We start from the raw sequence: 26,152 nt of genomic DNA on the forward strand, positions 1-26,152 counted from the left end.
TAAGTTTGAATAAAATTTGACGCTGATGAACGAAAATAAAACATTGATTAATGAACCAACTTAAATTAAACAATTACTTAGAGAAAATCAATGTTTGTTGTAATAAACAATATAATTATATCATAATATTGTAGACACATTACTTTTCTGATAATAACTTTCACCATAAATTTCTTCCATATCTATATCAACTTGCTCTCTCACTCTTCTTCTGTTTGTTGCATATGAAGCAGCCATCTAAACGATTATCAGTTAAATTATAACGTATAATATTAGTAGCATAATATTATTAATCATTGTTAATACAAAAAAACAAGATTTTAAAAAGATTTAACTTGACTACTTTAAAAATTAGAAGAGCAAGAGGTGATTTGATTTAATTTTATAAAATAAGTAAAAATATGGATAAAGTTAAATGGAATGATCCTCCTAAAATAATTAAATATGCAATAACAAGAGGTCATACTCAGAAAATGCAAAAGCAATTCACACATAAATTCACTACCACAAGATTTAACTTCTTCACAAACAGAACAGTTAACAATTGGAATAATTAAACAGGAGAGATAATCAACTCTAATAATGTGAATGTCTTCAAAAACAAGTTTGATTGTTTCAAAAACAAACAAAAGAAAATTAAAAAAAATAATGAAAAAATGAAAAATAAAAATAAGCACTTTTCCAAATGCTGTCAAAGTTTAACATCTACATTGTATGTTAGATTCACCACATTGTATGTGCACAGCAAAAAAAAAGTTTATTATTATTATCATTATTATTATTATTATAACATTCTAGCATTTTACATCTTTTCCCAATTTTACATCCTATTATAAATATATAAAAACAGTAAATTACTTAAAGTTTTTTAAGAACATTAAGAAATTTACTATCAATATTGATTAGTCCAAATATTGATTTGACAATTTAATTTTAATTAAGAAACATATATCTTTTAAATAAAATAAAAATCTAAGAGCATAAAATGTAGTCTTGATGCATGATGGTAGCCTAATAGAAACGTTGTAGCACAATTTTGTAGATTCTCCTGCAATTAGTGCTGCTCTGAGGAGAATTCGGTGAAGCAGCACAAACTTCGTTCAGGCCATGATAATAAATGGGGTACTCAAGTTCTTGATAAAAATTAAAAATTCTACTATCTTTAATGTAAAATAGACAAGTTTATTTACAAATTATGTAGCTACATAACTAGTAAACTACTAGTATAAAGTTAAATAAACACAAAAATGAAAATAAATACCTGTATCTCTTTAGCCAACTGGATTCTAACAAAGGGGATTTTTTTTCACAACCACATCTTCGCGTGATTCAATCTTTTTTGATTCTTTTAATACCACTTCTTCTCGTGATTCAAACTGTTCGTTTTAGAATAATTTCTTTACAACTTCTTTGCATAAACCACAGCTAACATTAAACGGGATTTTTTTAAGAACGGCCGAAATTTTTTTCAGGACTAAAACCTGTAACACACTGAACATATTCAAAAAAGCAAAAATTCAGTCGTATTCCGACGTTGGCCCGACTTTGGTTCGACGTTATGACTTGAGTGATAAAATAAACCAACGCTTCCGACGTTGTGCCGACGTTGGCCCAATGTATGTGTGCTAGCTGGGAACCACTTGAAGTAAATGCTAATAACCAATGACAACTATCATGATGCAATAACTGAAGATGGTCGCCAGAAACTAGGAAGTATATCGACTTCTTTTTCTGGCAGTTTGATACCAGTTAATACGCTTCAAGACAACTAAGAGTCTTACAAATTAACTTTTGTCCTGCGTCCATAAGGTTATTGTTCAACCAACCATCTTTAATTTTCAGGATTTCTCTATCTGCCTCTGTGAGCTCATAGAGTTCATTCTTAAGGCTTAAAGATGTAACTTGCGAGGAAATTGATTCGGCTAACCCACTTTCGTTTTCCAGAAGATTCAATCTATGATATACTAGGAACTTTTCAAAGGTGTCAAGATAAGCCAAGAAGATTTCCACTTTTTATCACTAATGATATTTGATAGTTGGCTGGCTAGTCCACTGGATTTTTCAAAAATTCTTGTGAGCCTTTGTGTGTACTTACAATATTTTTATTGTTGTTCTGATTGTTGGGTTTCCAAAAGGTTTCTACCTATTAATATATATCTTTGGAAGTAAGACAAGACCTTTACCTTCAATTATGCGAGCCCATATATGACACGTTGATTACCTACTTGCGAAATTCTCATCTACGTTAAGAGATCTACGTTGGACGGCATAAAGCAAAACCATCTCAATAGTTTTATTTGGTGCACGATTCCCAAAAGTTAAAGATTATTCATTTGATATTGATTTTAATTTTTCATCTACTCCTTGAATGTAGTGTTTAAGTTGAAGAATGTTGTATGTATTTTAAAGAGTCAATCCCAATGGGTTTTTTAAAGTTTCAACTCCATTTTCAGAGATGTTTATAACAGTGTAGAGACCAAGTCATTTTTGTGAAAACTTCTCACCCTTCCAATCAAACTGTTTGTTGTTTTTTAATAACAAAATTTCACCCACCTTAATTTCCGTTTTTGACAAATATCTACGATCATAATCTCGTTTTTTTTTTCTGCGCAGAGTTAATATTTTTGGCTGCATTATCGGGAACTTTTGTTCATCAAATTTTTCATCGCTGATGAAAAGATGGCATCAAAAAATTTAAGATTGAATGGCTGCTCTTCATCTGCATCTCCTTCTCTGTATTTTTGTTTATTGCTTTCATCTTTGTCCAAGTTATGCTTCACATCAATTGGCAAAACTGGCTAGCGGTTATACATCAGCATAAGTGGAGAGTAGTTGGTAAAAGACCCTCATTAATTTGCTGCTATATTTCAGGATTTCCTTCCCAAACCTCACCTGGTTTTGACGTTTTACCAATCCATTCCCGTGCAGGTGATAAGCAGACGTAACTCTCTGTTCTACTCCAGTTAATTCATGTAGTTGTTTACTAACTCATTTACGAATTTCCGACCTTGGTCATTGATTTGGATTTTAAAGCATCCATGCCGACACAAAACCTTGTACAAATATTGAGCGATAGCTAGTGCTAATTTGCCCTTAATTGGTTTGGCTTCCGACCATTTTGAAAAAAAGTCAATCAAGACGATGACATGACGATACCCATTGATCACTGAAATGCTTAAAACTTCCCCAAAAAAAACAGTCAATTGTATGCCAACAGTAAAATATTGTATGCTAACAATAAAAGTTTATTCTATAATCAAGGCCGACAACACAGGAAGGGGGGGAGCTACAGTGACACACGCTTCCACCCCCTCCTTATTCCTCCCCCTCCCTCCCCTCCCCCTCCCACACACAACCGTTTTTTTTCTTCCAGAAAATTCTAGATATAGAGGGTCTTTTTTTAGAAATTGACGATTGTGCCTTTCCACTTCGAAACCCGTCCCGTCAGCCATGATAATCACTTCAATGTTTGAAGCAATAAACACAGAACTAAAAAGCTTTAACTTATGCTTTAAAGTAAATCTAAATCTATTTAGTCTCTACATTTCATTACGTGCTGACTCCAGTTTGGAAAGGTTACCCGTAAGCGACAAACAACTGCACTGTAATGCAACAGTTTTCTGTTTCCAGAAAACAATTGAATTAAAAAAAGGGTGCTTAATTTGAAAATAAATATTGGTTCAATAAATAACGCCAGTTTTTTTATTTTAAAATGAAATAAATTTATTTTCATAAAAAAACAAAAATTAATCTTGAATAATTTTTTTACAAAAAAGAATTACAATAACATTGCACAAAATATAAACTTTGAAACTTCAAGTTTTCTTTAATTTGAATTTAAGATATTCTTCTATGGGTATTTTTATATGTCTTCTTCTATGTCTTCTTCGCCACCATAAGAAAGGTTCAGGATTTGGATCATTAACTTCAGCTAAATTATTAAATGTTTATAGTATACTTTTTTATCATTCGAGTATTTTATTTTTTACTTATACTTTAAGTTTTATACTTAATTTAATAAATTTAAATGAAAGAAAAAGTTGTATTAATTAAAAAGTAATTAAATAAATGAGGAAAAAGAGGTTAGAAAAAAAGGTTGGAAAACGACTACATGTTGAGAATGAATAGGATGTTACAAGTTATATATAATTTCTTAACAAAAAAGTTGTGAGTTTAAAAAGTATAAAATTTCTAAATGAAACTTAAAACTGCTCTTATACACATGCAAATATTAAGAAATTCAAAAGTTACAAATACCTTATAAATTTATATAAATTATATTTATAAAGTTATAAATACCTTGATCATTAAAGTCAATTTCATTATTTTCTTCAATGTCATTCATTATCTCTTGAGCAATTTCATCTTCTACCTCTTCTTTTAGGTTTCGATTTCCTAATAAAAATAAACTTTTTAAAAACATTGGTCTTAAAATAATAAGTAATTTTATTTATATGTGACTATTTGAAAATCAAAAATCAAACTTATTTAAATAAAAAAGTTACAAAATAAGTGCTTAATAATACTTTAATTTTCAAAACCTCTTGTGTAAATAAGTCCAACAAGAGCAAATAGCAAAACAACAACTAATGTCTTCATTATGCTGGTACTCTCACAGCTTCCAAAACTTTTATGCTAACAAATTTATCCGAACTTTTATATTCCAAATGCAACATCTCAAATTACATGACGACATATTGATAATACTTATCGTCTCATTTTTGTTGTCATAAAAGAAAACTTACACTCAAAAACAACATTAAATAACAGCGAAGAATAACAAAAACAACTTTTAGAAACAATGGAAATTCGATAGAACCACAATTTAGTTAATAGTTACAAGTTTTTATCATTTGGGTATTTATAGTTCGTGATTAACATCAGTTGTTTTCAAAAAGTGTTCTTTAACCTTTGAACCAAAATATTAATAGCTGTGTGTGCTTACTTAACCGTAGCTACTTATTTAAGGTAGTTTTAAAATATCATCGCATTAGTAAGATACCTAATCAAGTCATAGTTTTATCAAACAATCTGGTCTCTAAATTATGATGGAAGTTAAAATTTTTTGTAGTAGTTCAATATATATATATATGTATATATATATATATATATATATATATATATATATATATATATATATATATATATATATATATATATATATATATATATATATATATATATATATATATTCCCAGTTTTGACAATTGTAACTAAGCTTATCTTAATAGTATATAAGTAATAATAATAAACTGCTTTTTATATACAGTATATAATTTTTTTTATATTATACAATATAAATAATATTTATATACTTTTATAACTCATTAACTATATATATTTAAGATGGCAAGAATTTTGAAGAAGGCATTTACATTTTTTAGCTTCTGGCGTACTTATAGTTAGCTTTGCATAATTTAAAATTAAATAATATCATTCCAACTGTTTTATTTTTTATTTAGTTTTCTGGTTTTTAATGTAATTTTTAATTGCCATTTGGGTATGATGATTAAATAACAATGTAGCCAATGTCGGATGAACCCGTTGGATACCCCACAGTTAACCGATCAAAATCGCAAGAATAGAGTTGAGACATGTAAGGAAAATTTAGCCCTTTTTGGAAACGGCCCATGGAGGCTATGTGATATTTTTACAGGGGATGAGTCGTAGTTTCATTTGAGACAAGTTGGACTCAAGTTGGCTAACGCTAGTTGAGTTGGTGAAAGTGAAAGTCCAAGAACTATAGTAAGATGCGACAGGTTTCAGCCGAAAAATATGTTCTACATCTTCTTCAAAACAAAAGGTGTTGTTCATTTGGGTTATGTTGAAAGAAGAAACACCATTACTAGCGAATATTATGTAAAAAATTGTTTGAAACCTCTTGTATGCAAAATAAAAAAGCAAAGACCTAAAACAGGTACTCAAAATTTCAAATTTCTCCATGATAACGCTAGACCCCATGTGACTCAAACTGTCACAAATTGTCTTAACCAAGCTAGAATTACAATAATTCGCCACCCAAAATACTCACCAGACTTAGCTCCATCCGAATATTGGCTATTCGATTTGATAAAAAAAAAATCTTGATGTCGAAAGTCAAAAAACTGGCATAACGAAGCTACTTCAAAGTATACCCAAAGAAGAGTATAAAAAAACGTTTGACAAATGGCTTGAAAGGATGCAACTTTGTATAGATAATGATGGACATTATTTTGAACATTTAATAAAATAAAATTTAAAAAAACCCTTTTTTTTTTTTATAGGGGAGTTATACGAACTTTCCTAACGACCTAAGTATAATTTTTGAAATATTATCATTATTGCATTTACTACTAGTTTTTTAACATATATAAATATATAATAATCTTAATTATAAAATTAAGACAATTATTTTTACAGTAATTGACAGAAAATACCTAAGTGGAAATTTAAAACGCAAACAGCAAAAAGAAAATCTGACAGACAGCAAGTAACATTAGGATAAATTCCCAAAATTGATAATTTTTTTCGATCTCTTGATAACAATGTGAATATAATCAATGTATAACAAGTAACTCAAACCCAACTGTAGAATGTCCACAGTTGAATACTTAAATTTGTTATTATTATTATTATTATTATTATTATTATTATTAATATTATTATCATAACTTTTTATTGTGGATTTAAACTGCATAGTTTTTTTTGTTTTAGCCGAGTTTGTCAATATGTCAATCTGATGCAGCATTGTGGAGGAATTTGAAAGAAGCGCAAAGCTACTGGATTTCTATAAAGGAAATTCCTGATCAAATTGTTGCAGAGAAAAATTTGAAATTCGAAAGAGAGACTATTTATTCGTCATCCACTTGAAAACCATTTTGTTTCTTTTCCTTGCTTTTTCACAATTCAAATGAAAAATTCAGAACTGGATTCGATGACTCGTCGTCACATGGACAGCATTGTATACAGAGGCATGAGCAAAGTAAACAACACACTGATGCAGTCCAGTGCTATTTCGTAAAAGTTACAAGAAAAGGAAAAATTGATATTTATTTAAAACAAATTTAAAAGTTCTGCAAATTATAAGAAGTGAAGTGTCCAGAGCTAAATACTTTTTAATGGTTGTTGACTCGTCACCTGACACTACACACTGTGACTAACTTGCATTAACCATTTAATATGAGGGAGAGGAAGTTGTTGTGGAAGAAACATTTATTGAGTTTGAGTCTCCGTATGAGAATAATGGAAAGGTCATGGCAGATGCACTCAAGAGAAGATTAAACGAGCTGGGTTCAAACATTAACAATGCTCGTGGTCATTCATACGACAATGCGACATTAACGATGCTCGTGGTCAACCATACGACAATGCATCTAACATGTCTGGAAAGTGCATTGGTCTGCAAGCACATTTAAAAATTGAGAACCGAAGCATTGACTTCATTTAGTGTGCAGCACATTCTTTAAATTTAATTAGCGTAAATGCTTTTGACAGCTGTGAGACTGCATCCAATTTCTTTAGATTTCTTCAATGATTGTATAATTTCTGCGCTTCTTCAACTCACACATGGCAGATAATTTGTTCTGGTTTTATAAGTGGTGCAGGATAGGACAGGTACCTGCAAATTCTAGTCATATCCTTGAGATCCTAGAATCAATTGTATCAATCAAGATAAAGATGAAAAATTGAAGCCACTAGACTTTTTTTAAAAAAGCAGAAAATTTTGGACATGCTTTTATGACGGCCAAAAATCATGTTACGATTTGATGCTACAAGCATCAAACTTCAGGAAAGTTTTTTAACTCTTAAAATTTTAAAAGTTTTTTAGCTCTTGGTGTGCAATTGCTTCAATCTCTTTTGGATTGTTACATCAGTTTGTGAAAATTTTCTTGACATTCAGGAATGTGTTGGAATGTTCTCAAGCATTATTCCATAGCAGTACAAGCGCTATGAAGTATTTATCAACCTCTCTAAGTCATTCGGTACATCTGATCACGGAATTTTACTTTTAAAGCTAAAACATGTTGGCATTACATATCTAATAAATAGTGGGTTTAAAAATTTATCTTTTTGAAAACAACATTGTTATGTTAAATGGGTCAGGAATTTCTAATACTTTGTACGGAGTTCAACAGGAATCAATCCTTTAAACAGTTTTATGTAATATCTTTTATATATTAACTTATTATATACAGGCCTTTGAAGTACCTTATAGTTATTAAGGTATAGTTATTAAGGTGCTCCAAAAAGACGAATTGGTCTTATAACAAAGCACCGAGGAGGAGTATTTAACTAGGATGTTCGCTTATGGGGCTAGAGCGAACGTCGAGTAACGAACGCTTGGCCAAAACTCTAACCACTGTACCACGGCTGCTGATACATATAATAATATATATATAAATATCATGTTGAAATTTAAAGAGTTTTCGAATTATAGGAGTTTGTTCTTAAATATAAAACCTTGAAAGGAACTAAAAATTTATTTGATTTGAATGATCTTTCAAACTATAGGAGTTTGAAAGTTCGAAAGGTTGAAAGTTTGAAAGGAGTTTATCAAACTATAGGAGTTTGAAATACAAGAGTTAAACTGTAATCAGTTTATATATTTATGTCTTTATAATACGTTATTTATAAATCGCGACTTTATAAAAATAGAGCTCGATGATAAAACAAAATCGTATCTTATTTTTGCTCCAACCGCTTATTCTATTGTATATATATACACGTATGTAACCATAATTAACCACTCATTAAAATAAAACAATTTATTAAAGGGCGAAATAAATTCAATAAAAAAAATCATGCGGTTGCCATTGTTTTTAATGTACTGAAATGTTAAAAAATTCCCATAAAATACTATCAAAAATGTATGCTTGCAATAAAAGTTTATTTTATAATCACTTCAACGTAAAGATGATGTTCGAAGCAATGAACACAGAACTTGAAAGTTTTAACTTATGCTTTAAAGTAAATCTAAATCTATTTAGTCTCTACGTTTCATTAAGTGCTGACTCCAGTTTTGGAAAGGTTACCGGTAGGCGACAAACCACTGCACTGTAATGCAACACTTTTCACTTTCCAGAAAATATTTGAATTGAAAAAAAGGATGTTTAGTTTGAAAATAAATATAGGTTCAATAAATAACGCCAGTTCTTTCATTTTAAAATGAAATAAATTTATTTTAATAAAAAAAACAAAAATTAATCTTGAATAATTTTTTTACAAAAAAAAAAAGAATTAAAATAATATTACACAAAATTTAAACTTTGAAACTTCAAACTTTCTTTGGTTTTAATCTAAGATATTCTTCTATGGGTATTGTTATATGTCTTCTTCTATGTCTTCTTCTTCGCCACCATAAGAAAGGTTCCGGATTTGGATCATTAACATCAACTAAATTATTAAATGCTCATAGTATACTTTTTTACCATTTGAATATTTTGCGTATTATACTTAATTTAATAAATTCAAATGAAAGAAAAAGTTATTCAATAGAAAGAAGCTGAGTAAATGAGAAAAAAGAGATTAGAAACATAGGTTGGCAAACGATTACATGTTGAGAATGGATAGGATGTTATAAATTATATACAATTTCTTAACAAAAAAGTTGTGAGTTTAAAAAATATAAAAGTTCAAAATGAAACTTAAAATTTTAAATATGCACAAATCAAGAAATTCAAAAGTTATAAATACCTTGATCATTAAAGTCAATTTCATTATTTTCTTCAATGTCATTCATTATCTCTTGAGCAATTTCATCTTCTATCTCTTCTTTTAGGTTTCGATTACCTAATAAAAATAAACAATTTTAAAACATTTGTCTCAAAATAATAAGTAATTTTATTTTTAAGTAACTATTTAAAAATCAAAAACTTGTTTAAGTGAAAAAGCTACAAAATAAGTGTTTAATAATATTTTAATTTTCAAAACCTCTTGCGTAAATAAGTCCAACAAGAGCAATTAGCAAAACGACAACTAATGTCTTCATTATGCTGGTACTCTCACAGCTTCCAAATCTTTTATGCTAACAAATTTATCCGAACTTTTATACTCCAAATGCAACATCTCAAATTACATGACGACATATTGTTAATACTTTTCGTCTCCTGTCTATTGTCATAAAAGAAAACTTACACTCAAAATTGAACAAAATTAAATAACAGCGAAGAAAAACAACTCTCTTTTAAACATTAATTCTTTTACAGACAATCGAAGTTTGGTCGAACCACAATTTAGTTACAAGCTTTTTGGTATTGTTTCTTGGGTATTGTTGCTTATAGCTCGGGATTTACATCAGCTGTTTTCAAATGTGTCCATTTGGGTATTGTTCCTTGTAGCTCGTGATTAAATCAGTTAATTTCTAAAAGTGTTCTTTAACCTTTGAATGAAAATATCAACTCCTGTGTGTGCTTACATACTCGTAATTACATAGTTAAGTTTTAAAATATCGTCGCATTAGTAAGATATCTAATCAAGTCATAGTTTCATCAAACAATCTGGTCTCTAAATTGTGACACAAGTTAAAACTTTTTGAATGGGTTATTTTTGGTTATAAATATAGATATACATATTTTTTTCAGATTATGTTTCAATAGAATATAGAGCTCGTATAAAAAAAAAAAAATTAATTAAATTAGGTTCTAGTTAACACTAATAATCTATATCAATCTAATTTCGAAAATGATGCTCTTTTGATTTTGTTTTAGTGGTAGTAAAAGGTTTTTAAAATTTAATTAAAATTATAATTTTTTTTTAAGCATCAGAAAAACCCGATTCAAAAAAAAAGTAAATAATAATTAAGTCTAAAGCTATTGTTTAGCTCGTCAAGTCTTGTGAATTCCAAATTTTAATATTCGAATAATTTGTAAACTACCTAATAAACCGAGTAATTGCTTTCTAACAAGAATTTTTTAATTTAATAAAGAATGCTTTATTTTGAGAAGAAATGTAAATGTAATTATAAATTTTACGCAAAGTAAATGCAAATTTTAGTTTATTTAGCTTATTGGTTTAAAAAAGTGTGTATATATATATATATATATATATATATATATATATATATATATATATATATATATATATATATATATATATATATATATATATATATATATATATATATATATATATATATATATATATATATATATATATATATATATATATATAAAAAGATTTGGTTTCAAAGTCGAAAGTTTAACATTGAAATAAAATTGAAATTTTTTTTAAACAACTTTCGATTTAAAAATATTGAACATTTGTTTGCTAAAATTGTTGTTATATTTGGATGCGTGAAACAAATATTTACTATATCTTATTACATGATGTATATTTCCTCATAATTTTGACAAACTTATTTGCCTATAAACATCTAGAACTTTCAGGTTTTTATCTTCAAGAGTCTGAAAAATATATATTGTTGTATAAATAAAACAAAATATTTAAATAAATAAAATTTCAAAATTAAATCAGAGTTAAATTAATAAATAATTTAAAGCAATAAAAAATTAAAAGCAAAAATAAAATATAAGGTTTAAGTTGAGTAAATACCTTGTGCTGTTTTAAATAAATTAATCGATGTTATGTTTGAAACATGTTACTGAAAAAACTTTTTTTTTTTAATAAAAATAAAAATACAAATAGAGTTTTTTCTCTTGTTGTTAAGTAAAAATAAATCTGAGCTAAAACGTTTGAGAAGCATGTCATTTTGAAGTTAGATGATGTTTAATTTGTAAACGTTTAGAGCCTTAGTTTAATTTATTATTTATTTTACACGAGACGTTAAATATGGGACAATTATAAAGAAAATGTCATTTTAAACAAATTTCCTCGATAAACGATTGCGTTAAACTATCCTGAAAAAACGCCAATAGTATCCGGCTATATGCGTAAAGAAAATCTCAATATTTTGTTTACGAAGTTGATTGTATTATAATCTAATGCGATTGATGTCAACTTTAGCCTAAAGCGTTTCGGTGTGCATCAACAATGTAAATAGTCCGTTTGGCTGATATTAGTTCATACGTATAACATTGACATTTACAAACGTTATTAAAAGGAACTCGGAGTATTGAAAAAATTAAAACAATAAAGAAATCAATTGAAAAAGGGTGAAGAAAACCTTGCCATTATCTTTAGACAAAAACGCCTAAAAACAGGACAAAGTAATTATATAATCAGTTTTATTGAACTAAGATGATTAGTTATGAATGAGCCTATATAGCAAATAGTAGTAAGTCAAATAGAGTTTAAAGTTTATGAATGCTTAGGAAAAAGAACTCCTTTACATTTGTTACAATTTGTTGTAATGTTTATATACTTCATCCGATGTTTTTTCAAAATTTACCGCAATCCATAATAATTCTGGTGCCGATTTTTATAGTTGCACTAGGTCAATCCTATTTTAAAAAAATGAAACAATCAGTTCTATAAATAACGCATTGTTAAAAAAATTTCAAAATTATTATTAGCACCTTTTGCATTGTTAACTTTGATAGAAGAATACTTTTTAAAATGATTAAAAGCAAAAACTTAAAGCAAGACGGGCTTGTTAAGCATTAATTCTTTTCTTATTGCTGCATCCTGAAGTTGTCCTACCCTTGTTATCTCATCCTTGTTGTCCCACTTTAATTGTTCTAACTTTAACTTTCTCATTAGGAGAAGGTCAATCATAAATCAAAAGTTGATTTTTTCTTGTGTTATGTTAATTTGTACTGCTTTATTTCTGGTAGAAACCAAAAACTAAAATTTAGCGATTTATTTTGATTTATTTTTAGATTTATATTAATTTCTATTTTCTCTAAACTCTTTTTATTGTGTTTTTAACACAAATTTAGTACTGTTCCATAGTAGTACTGTTCCATAGTAGTACTGTTCCATAGTAGTACTGTTTCATAAGTCTTTAAAAACTTACCTTCACATGGAGTTGGATAGTTTTTACACTAGGGTGGGGAGGGGTAATACGGATAGAATTTTAGATATATTTTTTCTAACATAATTTTTTTTTTAGTTAAAAACCACCATAAAAACTTTTGTTATTTTTCTTTACATTCAGGGTGTATACAATAAAATCACAATGAGTAAAACATAAATATATTTTAAATAACTAACATACTAATCCTCTTTTAACAACACTTTTCATATATCCAAATTACCTCACTGGTGGGGTAATGCGGATACTCATTATATTTGATATAAGGATACTCATTATATTTGATTTGATATCACACTTATTGCTTTTCACGTTTTTAAAAAGTCAAACTATATTGGTTATGTCAAGCAGTTTTCTTTTACTTACTGATACAGTCTTCTTTTCAGCTTTGTTCTTTTCTTCTTCTTGTAACCTTGCGACAACATCTTGTGCTGTTAAAATTTCTCCCTTTTTGGCCTGGACACGTGCTCTGCGTTTTTTTGAATTTGTAAGTGCTGTCAGTGTAGGTTGACTTGGGCTAGGTGTAAGTACAGAATCGATTGTTCTCTGCAGGTTTTTTACAACATTTTCTTTTTTATTAAACTTATCTACTTCCTCATGCTTTGGTTGCATATTCACTATCTTTTTCATAGGTTTTGATTTGTCAACAGAGTAAAGACCACTACCATTAAAACCACTTTTCAGGAGTTTGTTATCTATCTTACTGATAAGAGCTTTTAGTAAAGTTGGAAATACAGACTTGTCAACATTTTTATGTCTGCTTTCTCTTAACCAATCTTTAAGGATTTTCTTCCAACGGGATTTCAATGGAGCAAGAAAATCAACATCAAGAGGTTGTAATGCATGACTTGTGTTAGGAGGTAAGCAAAGTAAAATTATATGATTGTCCAGAGCCTTTTTAACAGTAGAATATGTTATATGGCTGTTGTGTCCATCACATAGCAGCAACACAGGCTTTTTATAATCCTTTACATGTATAATAAACCTGTCAATCGAACTTTCAAAAATATAGTCCTCGATCCAACCGGATTTTGTTACACCATACATTGCATTTTCTGGTCCATTTTGACACCATGCATCATAAAGGTAGATGGCTTTGTAGACGACAAAGGGAGGTAGACACTGTCCATTTGCTGACCCACAAAACAGTAAAGTATACATTGATTTACCACATGATGGAGTAATGTCATAGGCTGTTTTTGATGTTTTACGAACAAAGATTTTTCCTGCTGTAGGATCGGTACGTAAACCTGTCTCATCTAAATTAAATATGCAATGTGGTCTATCAAATAAATTATTATTATTTAATGTCTTCTCATATAACTCAAAAAAATCTGTCAATGTTTTTAGAGAAAGATCATTAGCTCTTGCTTTTGTCAAAAGTTCAGGTTTTCTTTTTCCAAGGACTACATTCCATCTTTTTTCAAAAGACATGCACCAGTCTTTCCCTGGCTTGTCATCTTTGAATAGAGTTTTTTTGCCAATAAATGTTATATAGGATTTAACCATCAGTTTGATATCTTCTCTATCTTGTGGAAAACCCTTATCAGCTAAGTACATCAAGGCTTCTACTAGAAGATTTTCCTTAGTATTATTAAAAACAAACCCACGACCGCTTCCGATTCTTGTCATTCCTTTGGATTTGATCATGGGATTGTCTGTATAATGTCCCATAAGGAATTCCAGAAGACTTTGATACACTGTATACTGACTCTCCTCCCTTAACAAGCTGTATGGCAGTCATTAGTTTGCTGTGATCATATGTACCAATAGTCTTGCGTTGGTATTCACGAGGCATAATAATTTATTTCAGTTTTATTATTTTATCTAAAATATTTTAAAACAAACTTTAGTTATATAAAGTCTATAATTTAATTATAAAGTAAAGAGGAATACAAAAAAAAAAAAAAATAAAACATTTAGATAGGAGTTTAAATTTTACCCAAGCCATTCAGGGAAAACAAATTTGAACTATGATCTTAATGTAAATAGTTCAGAAGCATTATATAAAACTATTATATGTCACTGAAAAATGTATAATACTATATTAAAAAGCAAAAGTGAGCATAAATGTATATTTATATTTCGTGTAGCTTGTGTTTTTGTAATAAAATACTATAACGTAAGTAGGATTTTATATATATCCATTTTACCCCACTATTATTTTACTTGTATATCCATTTTACCCCATTTAAAATTTTTGTTTATTTATCAATATGGGTTAGAGAACTTATAAATTAAATTTTACATGTTGTTACATCATGGTCCAACTAATGAATATACATCATTAAACTTCCATAAGTAATATTACTGAAGTCTGCAGACAAAAGTTTTAAAACATAACGTTTTTTATATTTTTTTCAAAACAACGTGTTTTATATATTAACTCTTTATGTAAATCAAATATAAACATTGTTAACGCAAAAAAAAGAAGCCAATTATGTGTAGAAACTGTAGGTAATTTTCAAGTTTTAGAATTATGTATAGATAACTTACTCCATGGATACTTATTGAATATATCCATATTACCCCAACAATCCATATTACCCCACCCTACCCTACGCTTTTTTAAGACAATTTTTTCAGTAAATAACATTTTTATGAACCATAATGTATCTTTTTTTTTTAATTAAAAAAAAAATAATAAAATTCGAGTCATTTTTGCCTTTATTATGTTTAAATATTTTATAATATTTATTATAAAATATTTAAACATAATAAAGTTTAAATTGACTCAAAATGCACTCGGCAAATATTGGAAAAAAATTAATGAAAAATAAAAGATAAGTTCTTTGCCACTAAAAATCAATAACAAAAGCTTATACAAGCTACAAATTATAGCACATAAGTTCAATAAATATTCCATTGAAATTAGCTCAATCTCATAAATAATACAAAACCTTATAAAAACACCAAAAACTTTAATGGCATAAATATTTGGTTCCTATTTGTTCTGATAAATAATCTTCCGCAAGATTTCAAGAGTTTGATAAAGAACTCCAATCTTTTTAAAATATTCAAGTAATTGCAGATAAAATAAATGGAAATATTTACAAGGCCGACGTGAATAGGTGTCAAGTGAGGGGGTGCTTACGATTTTTGCTAAATAAAAGAAAATGCTTCTCAAATTCTCTTAAAATTGCCTACTTTATCGAAAAAAAAAGTTTTTAATTAACAACTCAGGGTACAAAAAGGTTCCAATTTGCCGACAAAGGGTGCAAATGTTCATTAAGTATTTTCCCCATTTTTGAAGATGGTGTGGGGTGTCGCACACCTCAGACCCCTTTTGCTCTTAAATATTGCTATAAATTGTTACGAACATTTAAAAAGTCATTTTTTTAAAAACGCATCTTTAGGTTAGAGGAGCATTTTCAGAGCATCCTTTTATAAGGAATTTTACCTTAACACTTAAAATTTGCCAGAGCTTCTATAAAGACTATAAGAATAAAGTAAATAATAAAGAAGTCAACAGATCAGTAACTAGTGATATAAGATCTTTTGCCTATCTCTTTTTTGTTTACCTCTGTAAAAATTTTGAAGAGATTTATGTTCAACAGAGTATGGAATTATTTTAATTACTAACAAACTGTATTGATTGTTTTATAGTAACATTTACAGTTACTATATAACAACCAATATAGCTTTGGAAAATGTAGTTGAACTAACATGCCATAATTCAATTTGTACAAACCTTTTGAAAAATCTCAATATACATTAGTCATTTCTATCGACTTCTCAGAAGCTTTTGAAAAAATAGACCATCATATTCTAATCAAAAAAATTAACGGTTTGCGTTTAAACAATAAAAGTATAAAATAGTTTTAAAGATATTTATCTAAACGTAAACAACTTGTGGATAGTGATGATGGTTGTTAAAGAGAACCCTAAATATAACCTGTTGTGTTCCACATTTCATTTAATCGTATTGAACGACTTGAATAAAACCTCGAAACGAAAGATTATATTGTTTGCAGATGATAATAATATTTTTCTCAACTCATACTGCTATTTGTGAACTTTTTTTAACTACAAATAAAAATATAAATTATAAAAAAACAAATTCTTACCAATATCGCTTATTTGGCCGGAGCCGGCATCAAACCTAGGAACTGTGGTAAATTATTACCTACACCTGAATTATCATCTCCCTCCAATCAAAATTCAATACGAGGTTGCGCTTTTAGATTATAGTAGTTAGAAGTGTACCGATGACGTCCGTACTACCTTAATAAACATAAACAACGAGGGAAAAACGCTTAGAAGGTAAGAATTCTAAAAAAAAGATTACTTGGTTTCTTGTCATACTGCAAATTCATACTTTTTAAATGAAGTATAAAAAAGACGATGTAAGAAAGATTGATAGTGATTAAAAATATACTACTATAAACTAATTAGACAAACTTTTTGTTGTGGTGTTTCTTTTTAGAAATGTACTTAAACATTGACTATTTTTGAAAAGAAGACATGTTAGCTAAATTTTTATGTAAATATTATGTATGGGTGATCAAAATATGGTCAAAATTTACTAGCTTTTGTCACGTGAAGTTTCGTCGAAGGAATGTTGAGATTCTTTTACACATATTTTTTATTTACTTCCCAAATTTCAAAAAAAAAAAAAAATAACGTAGCAGATATCTTTAAAAAAATAGCAGTTTTGGTACCTAATTTTTATTTTTACATATTCGACAATGAGAGTTAGGGGGTGGGTGATATTCGATTAAGAATGTCACACACGTTTTAGTCTAAAAACAAAAGAGATCTTAATTTTTTTTTAATATACTTCGCTGTTTATATAGAAATAATATAATAAAGTTACAATGAAACTTTTACGTTACACAAAGAATATATATAAAACAGACAGGGGCTCAAAGAAGATACGGTTGACTGATGTCACCACAGTCTTTTAATAGAGCCCCTTTACAATAACATTTAAAGCCCACATGGCTCAAGTAAATTTACAATAAAATATTTTTTCTAAAAAATACTACGTGAAGAATAAAAACTCATATATGCATACATACTCATATATACATATACACATAAACATACACACATATTCAAACATACTTACATATATGTCAGAAATTAAGGAGATGCAATTTCATTTGTCGTTTAAAAGAGAAAGTGCTTTTCAAATTTTTTATATTGTTATTTTTTAATTGATTCCATAAGGACGGGCCTTGGCTTGTAATTGAGAATTTTGACACTTGCGATTTTATTCTGCTCAAGTGATAGTTATGGTTGGTATTTGACCGAAGATTGTACTTTTGTGAAAACGCCAATGTAAAAATATCAGAAAATACTTTTGGCAGCAAGTTATTCTTATATTTATACATAAATATTAATATTTGAAGCAAATATTAATATTTATGTATAAATATTTGAAGTTTTGATATATTTAAAACATTCCTGTATTTCATTACAAGGGAAGGGTTTTCTAATTTCTTTAAGTAGTTAGCTGCTTTACATGCGTGGTTTTGTAGGCTCTGTAATCTTATTAATTTAGTTTTGTGTGTGTTAGCCCAAATAATATTAGCGTAGCAGAGGTGACAATGAACAAGGTTGAAGTAAAGCATTTTGCGTGGTTTATAATCAAGAAAGGCCCTAGATTTATATAACACACTTATAGCCGAAGATATTTTTGTATATATATGAAGATATTTTTGCACTTATATGTTTTTTCCATGATAGGTTCTCATCAAATATTACTCCCAAAAACTTTCTATGATTTACTTGATTTATTTAATTTTTATTGATTGACAGTTTTGATAACTTTAACGTAAGATTAGTTGGCTGTCTTATTTTATGGAAGAGAGCAAAACTTGTTTTTTCACAAATTAATGATAACTTATTAGCTATGAACCATTGGTTAAAACTTTCTATGTCAGTGTTCATTGTTTCGAACAATATTTTTACATCAGAATTGTTGTTGAATAAATTTGTATCGACTGCCTCATAACGATATTTTATGAGAAGCTTTATTCATATCATTAACATACGAGGAGTGAACCTGCAAAACCAAACAAGTCCACTCTGAAAAAATTGTGGGAAAATGAGAAGAAAAAAAAAAAAATGATTTCAAAGAAGATCTGAATGATGATTGATTACATTATTCTTATGTATTATAAGGCCACACTACACAGTAGAAAGTTTACATATATTGGTGCACTTGTTTCCAAAAGTCAGTTTTTAAAATTTCCATGTCTGGAATATTGTCCATCAATAACATCAGAAATTTGTGTTAATAAAACAATTTGTTTTATTATTCTAAAAAATAATGTAACTATGAAAAATTAAAGTTGAATATGTCCATTACTATTAACACAGATCCGTCACCAAAATGCCCGTTTTAACATAACCTATTACTGTTTATATTCGAAATGCAATGTCATTATCCGCACAGTCGCACTCCTTTCCTGGCCTTGTATCATTAACTGCATTGGCAGATGTTTCTAAATTTAGATATACTTCGACACCTAGAAGGTTTTTCTATTTTGCACCGTAAGCTACATGAAGAAGTTTATGAATATCCTTTCACTTCTTAGGGTTGATCGGCCTGGATGATGGCAAACGGTTAACCACATTGTTTGAATGTTTTTTCCCTTTCTTTAGGAGATTGACTGGAGTGTCCACGTCACATTTGTAGCTGGATTCACATCGAACATTAATCACAGGCACTTTGTTTCCACTGTATGTTCTTGTTGCAATATTTCTTTTTCTTTCTTGAATATTTTTCACCGGTTTGTAGATAGCACTTGTTGCTGTCTTCCAGTCATCACAAAACCAGTCGGTTCCAATATGAAAACATTGTCACAATGGTGGCTAAATATTTCATGAAATCCTTTAGGTTCCAATATTGTGTTGTTGGTTTTCAACTCCTTCTCGATTCTTCCAAATAAGCAACCATTTTGTGCACTCTCAGTTGCATTAAAAGGACAAATTTATCTTTTATTGAGCATACTCGTAGCTGATTTCTTAGGCTTTCAAGTTGTACAGGTATCACAAGCAGGCGAGGAAAATCCTATATTGAACTCTTGTCTAAATCCTACTGAAAAAACTATATCCAACTTTTAGGTTTGCAGCTGAGATGGTTGAATTGTAGATTTTGCATAAATTGGTTTTTCAATTTAATTGGCAAATATAATCTTACACTTTTCTTTCTCCAACGGTGGCTTTCTGTTGCTTGTAGTTTTTTGATAAATTGATGAACACTCATTTTTCGAGATTCGTTCTTGTTACCTATACAATCCCACCACATCCTCGATTTTCAACATGACGTTTAATTACACCATTTAGGCGGTTTCTACCGATTGAATGAATGATTTTAAGAAAGACACTTTGACAGACGCAATTTGTTTTAATGAAATAGTTAGTTGAGTAAGTCTTGTTAAATACCCTTTGGTAAGATCTCGTCCGCATTCTTTTGGCAATGGTCACTTTGACATTTAGTAGAATGTGGTTGTCCTGCTGCACCTTATAATTTGCTTTGAAAAGCTCACGACAGAATGACAAAATACCATCACGGCAAACAAGTGAACATTCAAAAGCAAAGCATTTCTTGGCATTCTGACCCACGGGAGTAGATTTTGTATTTGGTTGCTTTTTGACTTCATGTTTATGTTTACGTGTAGATGTTATATCAATCAAATTCTCATTCACATTCACTTGGTGCTAACAAAAAAATATATATTAATAAAACACTATAAAATATAATTTAATAAAAACATTTTTATAATCAAGTTAGAGTAATGGTGAGGTTAAGAGTGGGGATGGTTTGATTAGAGTAAGTTACTACTGTTTGCTTAGGATTGAGTTAAGGTTTGGTTAGGGTTACATCAGGATTTGCTTGTCATGTTAGGGTTTGATTAGGGTTATGTTACAATAATATTATCCCTGAGCAGTTTACTGTAAAGTCCAAGATGCAATTATTATAGAGGGGACCGAGGAGGTGGGGAGGAAAAAACTTTTCTATCAGTTTAGTCATAGTTCTCTGCTACATCGCATTTTTTGGCTCTAAAAACTGCTAAGGCTCGCACTCTGCGTGTTTATACTGCGAAGTTTATAGTAATGTAAACTATTTAGGTTAGATTTGCGCCCATGGCAGGATATAACCACCTTGCAAATTGGGGCGAGATAGCCCATAGCAAAAAAATCAAGGGGCGAAAATATCATTGGGCGAAATGACCAAGGGGTGGACTGACCCTGTACCTTTACAATGCTATAAGCAAGGTTAGTGTAAGCAAGATTAGTGTAAGCAAGATTAGTGTATGATACTATTTATTTTATATCATGACAAAAGTTATATACCTTCTCAATTTTGCTTTTAACCAATTTCCACCAGTACTTTTCCGTTTTTTGGACCCTTGATTCGCTGCAAATACTTTCACACCCTCATTATCAACATCATTGATATCAGCATTTGCAATGTGCGCCGCCATTTTAAAAGTTGTTATAGTTGACTGTGTTGCTATATTTTGCAAACTGACGTAATAATAATGCGTTGTGATTGGTCAATACTTGTTTGCAATCTGTCTGGTTTTGCATGTCTAAAAATGGAATCGAGGTAAGAACTTATCAAATTCAGCAGAAATCAACGGTTTTCATCACGCTTTATCACAAGGTCCTGTCTGATAATGCACGTCTGACCTATTTGAAGATGTGTACAATGCTTGGGGTACTAAATGCACGTAAAGTTTTAGGAGTGGACTGATTTTGCAGGTTCACACCTCATATATTAGAAATAATAAAGGTCCTAACATTAATCCCTGTGGGACTCCGCAAACAATATCAAAAGCTCATGACTCCTCCAGGACAACAAACTGTTTTCTATTAAAAAGATAATGCCTTTAATGCCGTACTGCTTTAACTTTGAAAGTAAAATTCAGTGATCAACAGTATCGAATGTCTTTGAAAACCAGATATTCATCCATTTATCAGTACTAAAATTGCATGCTGGTTGTAGTTGGTTGCTGCCGATGTTCTGGTAATAAAATAGATGCCAGTAATGCTATAATTTCTTTTAAATTCCATCTAGCATTACTAATATTTGGAAGAGTCTTAAAATTACTCTTTGCAAAATCTTTTTTTTCTCGCTTAATATCCGTAATGATGCTCTAGCTGATGATTGACGTTGACTGTTTGAAATTTTTAACCAAGACATAAAATTTTGTATCAGTTCATCAACAAAAAAAAAGATTTATATTTGGTGACAATGTTTTGCCTCCAAAAAATTTTATCCGCGATATGCTTCAATGACAAATCTAACATATGATGCTGGCAACCAATTTACTGTAGAACTTCTAAATTCCTGGCTATAAACTCTTTTTTTTAAATATGCTACAACAACACCTTTTGCTCCAATATTTGTGTTTGTTGTGTCACAAATAATCACTTTTATTATTTCCCATATATCAAATTCGTTTAACAAATTAGTCAATGCAGAAACAATTGCTTTGGTTTTGCCATCCTCTAAAAGTAAGGCTGCCAACTTTATTTCCTGATCATTGTTTTTTAATACTACAACTTGCATTTCTTTCTGTTTAATCTTCTTGCCATTAAAATGTATTGTCCATAAAGATTTTTTTACAATTTTCTTTAATTCTTTTTTGATTCTATCAGCTTCTTTCATAACTGCTTTGTAAATACCTGCCCGTGTTGAAGTTGCAATATTATTATCTTCTTCTGACAACCGATTACATACTTTTTTGCTCTGGTGTGTACTTAGCTTTACATTCTTTACTATAGAAACAGCTGAAGCAGTTGAAACTTTTTTATTTTCTTTTAGATCTACTGAAATTACTAGTAGATAGGGCAAAATCATTGCCAGTCTCTCTTTTACTGTTACCAGAGTCAGAGTCAGTGATTTCTATTTGATGCATGGTTTTCTCATGAATGCATGGCTGACAAAAATTACTTTATTTTTGATACATTTAGATGCATAATTGGGAATAATTTCTGAAGTAACATGCCCTACTTTTCCATTACTTTCAACTTGCACTTTGTAAAAATTTTTTTTTCAGTACTCAGCCATACACCTTTTTTACTTGTAATACCAAATAATATTTCATTATAATAGCTAATACTGATTATCTGTGCCTTCTAATCTCTGTGGTATTTATTCATTAAATTTTCAACTTTTCTTGAAACTATTATCGCTGGAAAATTCAGTTTGGTTTATAATGAAATTAATTCACAGGCGATTACTATGCATCTTCCAAAAACAGATTTCTATAAAGAGGCCAAGTAAGTGAACCTCACTAAAACAAATAGTGCATTTGGAATTCTGCTTGTCAATTGCTTCTTCAATTTAAATGATTTTCTGTTCTTTTTGCTTTTGCTTTCTCAAAATGAACGAAATTGCTTTGCCGAATTTTCTTGTTTTTGTTTATGATACCACTGCTTATTTTATACATCCCTACCTAAAAAGGGGCTGAGAGACTATAACATCCCTCAAAAGGAGGTCACTCCGCAAAGTCCGTAAAAATTACCGTAAATTTATCAAAACACGGCCAAGAATTTTTGCGCTTGATATTTTTACGTCAGTGGGTTGGTAATGGAAATGAATTAAAAAACCTAAAAAGGTTTAAATAATAAAATATTCTTTATAATTTTAAACGTTACTTTATAAAAAATGTACTTACAAATTAAAAAATAACTTTAACAAGGTTTTGTATAACGAAAGAAAAACTGAAAATTACTAAATTAAGTGATATGAAAAGTAAACAAGTTAGTTTTGAAAAAGTGATCTATGCGGGACATTTTTAAAACCAATCATCAAGTTATATATAATTTCACAGTCCCTAAAAAAAGTTTCATTTCTTAATTAAGGCCATTAAAAAAAAATTGAAAATTTTAAATTACACAATAAAATTTATAAATCTAAAAAAGACTTTTATTCTTTCTATTTTTTATAAATATTTTACATCGTAGTTGAGAGAAGTAATAGCTAGAAGTATGTTATACACGGTTGAGAGACTAAAACATCCCTCAAAAGGAGGTCACTCCGCAAAGTCCGTAAAAATTACCGTAAATTTATCAAAACACGGCCAAGAATTTTTGCGCTTGATATTTTTACGTCAGTGGGTTGGTAATGGAAATGAATTTTCCAAGTTTGATAAAACTATATTGAGTTTTGTGAAACGAAGGTTTTAAATGTTAATGTTAGATTTTTTGCTGCGTATTTTGCTAAAAGATTTCTACCTCTAGTCCAATTTGCATCTACGATGCAAATTGGACTAGAGGTAGACCTAAACCCGAATTCTAGTACTAGTATGATCCAGTTGTTTTGGCGAAACCGATAATTAGACTAAAAGGTTTCTGCCAGAAATAGTTTTTTGTAATACTGCGCAGACAATTTTTTAAAAATAAAGTTAATAACAATTGAAAGTTAATAACTATTGAGATGTTCCTTCTGGTATTAATATTTAGCAGATTGTTTCTAATGTCAAATCTTAAATACAAATACTAGAAAGTGTCAACATTTTAAAGTAATAATCATGCCCTGTAGCCAGGGAATCGACTATGATCACTAGACTCATTTGGTATTTCCACACTCCAACTTTGTTGTCATCTTCATTCCACTGTTGAAAATTACCCAGTACCGTCTTCTTTCTCCGTTACCGCATACATCCCCGTAAAACAGTAAGTATTAAGGTAAAATATCTGATTTGTGAGAATTAAATCAAATAATTCATTTCTTAAACATACTTTTCGCGGGTTAGTAAAAACCAAAACTGCTGCTCCCATTTCACGGAGAACTCAACTTTTAAAATCTTGTAATGTTGTTGAGCGCTTTTCTAACGCTACGAATACAAAGATTGTAATCTTTTTGATGGTTTAAATTTTAACATTTCAAAAAAAATCAGGGGTAGTAGTAGCAGAAGACTCATAGAAAATTGGCAATATCAGATCAACGAAAGAAAAAGATTGATAAGAAAAATATAGATCTTTTAAATGTCATTTTGTAAAAATATAAATATAAAATAATACCATATAAAAAATGCCATGTAAAACAATATGTAAAATACTTACCGAATGTTGGAGACTTTTATTTATATATTTTAATTTATTTGGGTTCCCCCAGTTCTTTTCTAACTGGAATTCTGTTTTCCTTTTTAATGGCATTTGAAAATTTCTTTAAGACCTTTGCCAAATCTTCGCAAACTTCACTGGTATTAATAGTTGATTCATCGACATCATATGTTAAGTTTTTTATCTGATTTAACATATCGCGAATGTGTGAAAAAGTTGAAGTTGTTATAAGGGTTTTTTTCATCGAGTCATCAAGTTCGGTAGACGAACGCTCTCCGTATGACATTGGTTCATCGGCGATTTTACTTGGTGGGTTAATTGGAATGTATACAGTATTCTCACCATCATTATCTAGAGTCAGGAAAGGAGAATTTCTATATAATGATGACAAAGAATTCCATGACCATGTTTCAGGAAATCTTTTAAATACCAGGAAAAAATGCTTGCATAAATATGCAGATTCACGCCAACTTATGCAAGAACATTTCGGCATCAATTTATCACTTCCAAAATCTACAGTATAACTTTTATGATTACCTGAGAAACTGTTTACCGTAAATACTCCGTGACGTTTAGCCACGCTCCAGTCATCTTAGAGTCATTAGCAAGCGCAATCTTCTCTAAACAGTTTTTGATAAAATCATGTGGTCTGTTGATTAGATATTCAGGAACAGTTGTATTATAGAGTTTATAGCTGGAGTGCATTTAAAGGTTTGCTTCTTTATAGCTAAATAAATTAATTAGGTATGTGTGTAAAAATTTCAAACCATTTATTTATTCAAGTTTTATATATGGTTCGAAAGAGCTTCAAATTTGCAATAAAATGGTGAAAACATTATGAAAAAAGAATCATTACAAAAAAAGTTATGCTCATTTAAGTAACATTATTTTTTATGAAGGATTGCTTAAGAAAAATGCAACTTACGTATAAAACTCGCGTTCGGCTAACGGCAGCTTTGTAATAGAATCATTGTTAATTTGCGCTTGATTTTGCATAGTGAAATGTGCAAAACGATTAAAAAACGGAATTAAAAAAGTTTCGAATTTAAGTAACAAAATATTTTTAATGGTTAAAACGTAATAGTATATATATATATATATATATATATATATATATATATATATATATATATATATATATATATATATATATATATATATATATATATATATATATATATATATATATATATATATATATATATATATATA

At 29.2% G+C, this 26,152-nt stretch overlaps 3 protein-coding genes across 3 annotated transcripts; all 3 read right to left on the bottom strand.

Moving 5' to 3' along the window:
- Positions 1–3,746: 3,746 nt before the first annotated feature.
- Positions 3,747–4,699, bottom strand: LOC100202934 (uncharacterized). Its single transcript, XM_065793188.1, has 3 exons — positions 4,542–4,699; positions 4,300–4,395; positions 3,747–3,931 (listed from the first exon to the last, which is right to left on the bottom strand). The coding sequence occupies exons 1-3, from the start codon at positions 4,597–4,599 to the stop codon at positions 3,816–3,818; spliced, it is 270 nt and encodes an 89-aa protein (XP_065649260.1). The 5' UTR covers positions 4,600–4,699; the 3' UTR covers positions 3,747–3,815.
- A 4,480-nt stretch (positions 4,700–9,179) lies between these two features.
- LOC136078141 (uncharacterized) lies at positions 9,180–10,068 on the bottom strand. Its single transcript, XM_065793189.1, has 3 exons — positions 9,910–10,068; positions 9,673–9,768; positions 9,180–9,372 (listed from the first exon to the last, which is right to left on the bottom strand). Exons 1-3 carry the CDS (start codon positions 9,965–9,967, stop codon positions 9,254–9,256), a joined length of 273 nt encoding a protein of 90 aa, XP_065649261.1. The 5' UTR covers positions 9,968–10,068; the 3' UTR covers positions 9,180–9,253.
- Positions 10,069–13,234: 3,166 nt separating this feature from the next.
- On the bottom strand, positions 13,235–14,584 carry LOC136078671 (uncharacterized). Its single transcript, XM_065794456.1, has one exon. It carries the CDS (start codon positions 14,582–14,584, stop codon positions 13,235–13,237), a length of 1,350 nt encoding a protein of 449 aa, XP_065650528.1.
- Positions 14,585–26,152: the final 11,568 nt, after the last annotated feature.

This window comes from Hydra vulgaris, chromosome 03, assembly GCF_038396675.1.
Source record: "Hydra vulgaris chromosome 03, alternate assembly HydraT2T_AEP".
Lineage (NCBI taxonomy): Eukaryota > Metazoa > Cnidaria > Hydrozoa > Anthoathecata > Hydridae > Hydra > Hydra vulgaris.

Bases quoted from the DNA above. Each gene is read 5' to 3' on its own strand.
- LOC100202934 (XM_065793188.1), bottom strand. From the start codon at position 4,599: ATGAAGACATTAGTTGTTGTTTTGCTATTTGCTCTTGTTGGACTTATT. The intron at 4,396-4,541 runs GTTTTGAAAATT...TATTTTTATTAG, and splicing joins TGGACTTATTTACACAAGAG to GAAATCGAAACCTAAAAGAA. The intron at 3,932-4,299 runs GTATTTATAACT...TTAATAATTTAG, and splicing joins AATTGACTTTAATGATCAAG to CTGAAGTTAATGATCCAAAT.
- LOC136078141 (XM_065793189.1), bottom strand. From the start codon at position 9,967: ATGAAGACATTAGTTGTCGTTTTGCTAATTGCTCTTGTTGGACTTATT. The intron at 9,769-9,909 runs GTTTTGAAAATT...TATTTTTATTAG, and splicing joins TGGACTTATTTACGCAAGAG to GTAATCGAAACCTAAAAGAA. The intron at 9,373-9,672 runs GTATTTATAACT...TTAATAATTTAG, and splicing joins AATTGACTTTAATGATCAAG to TTGATGTTAATGATCCAAAT.
- LOC136078671 (XM_065794456.1), bottom strand. From the start codon at position 14,584: ATGGGACATTATACAGACAATCCCATGATCAAATCCAAAGGAATGACA.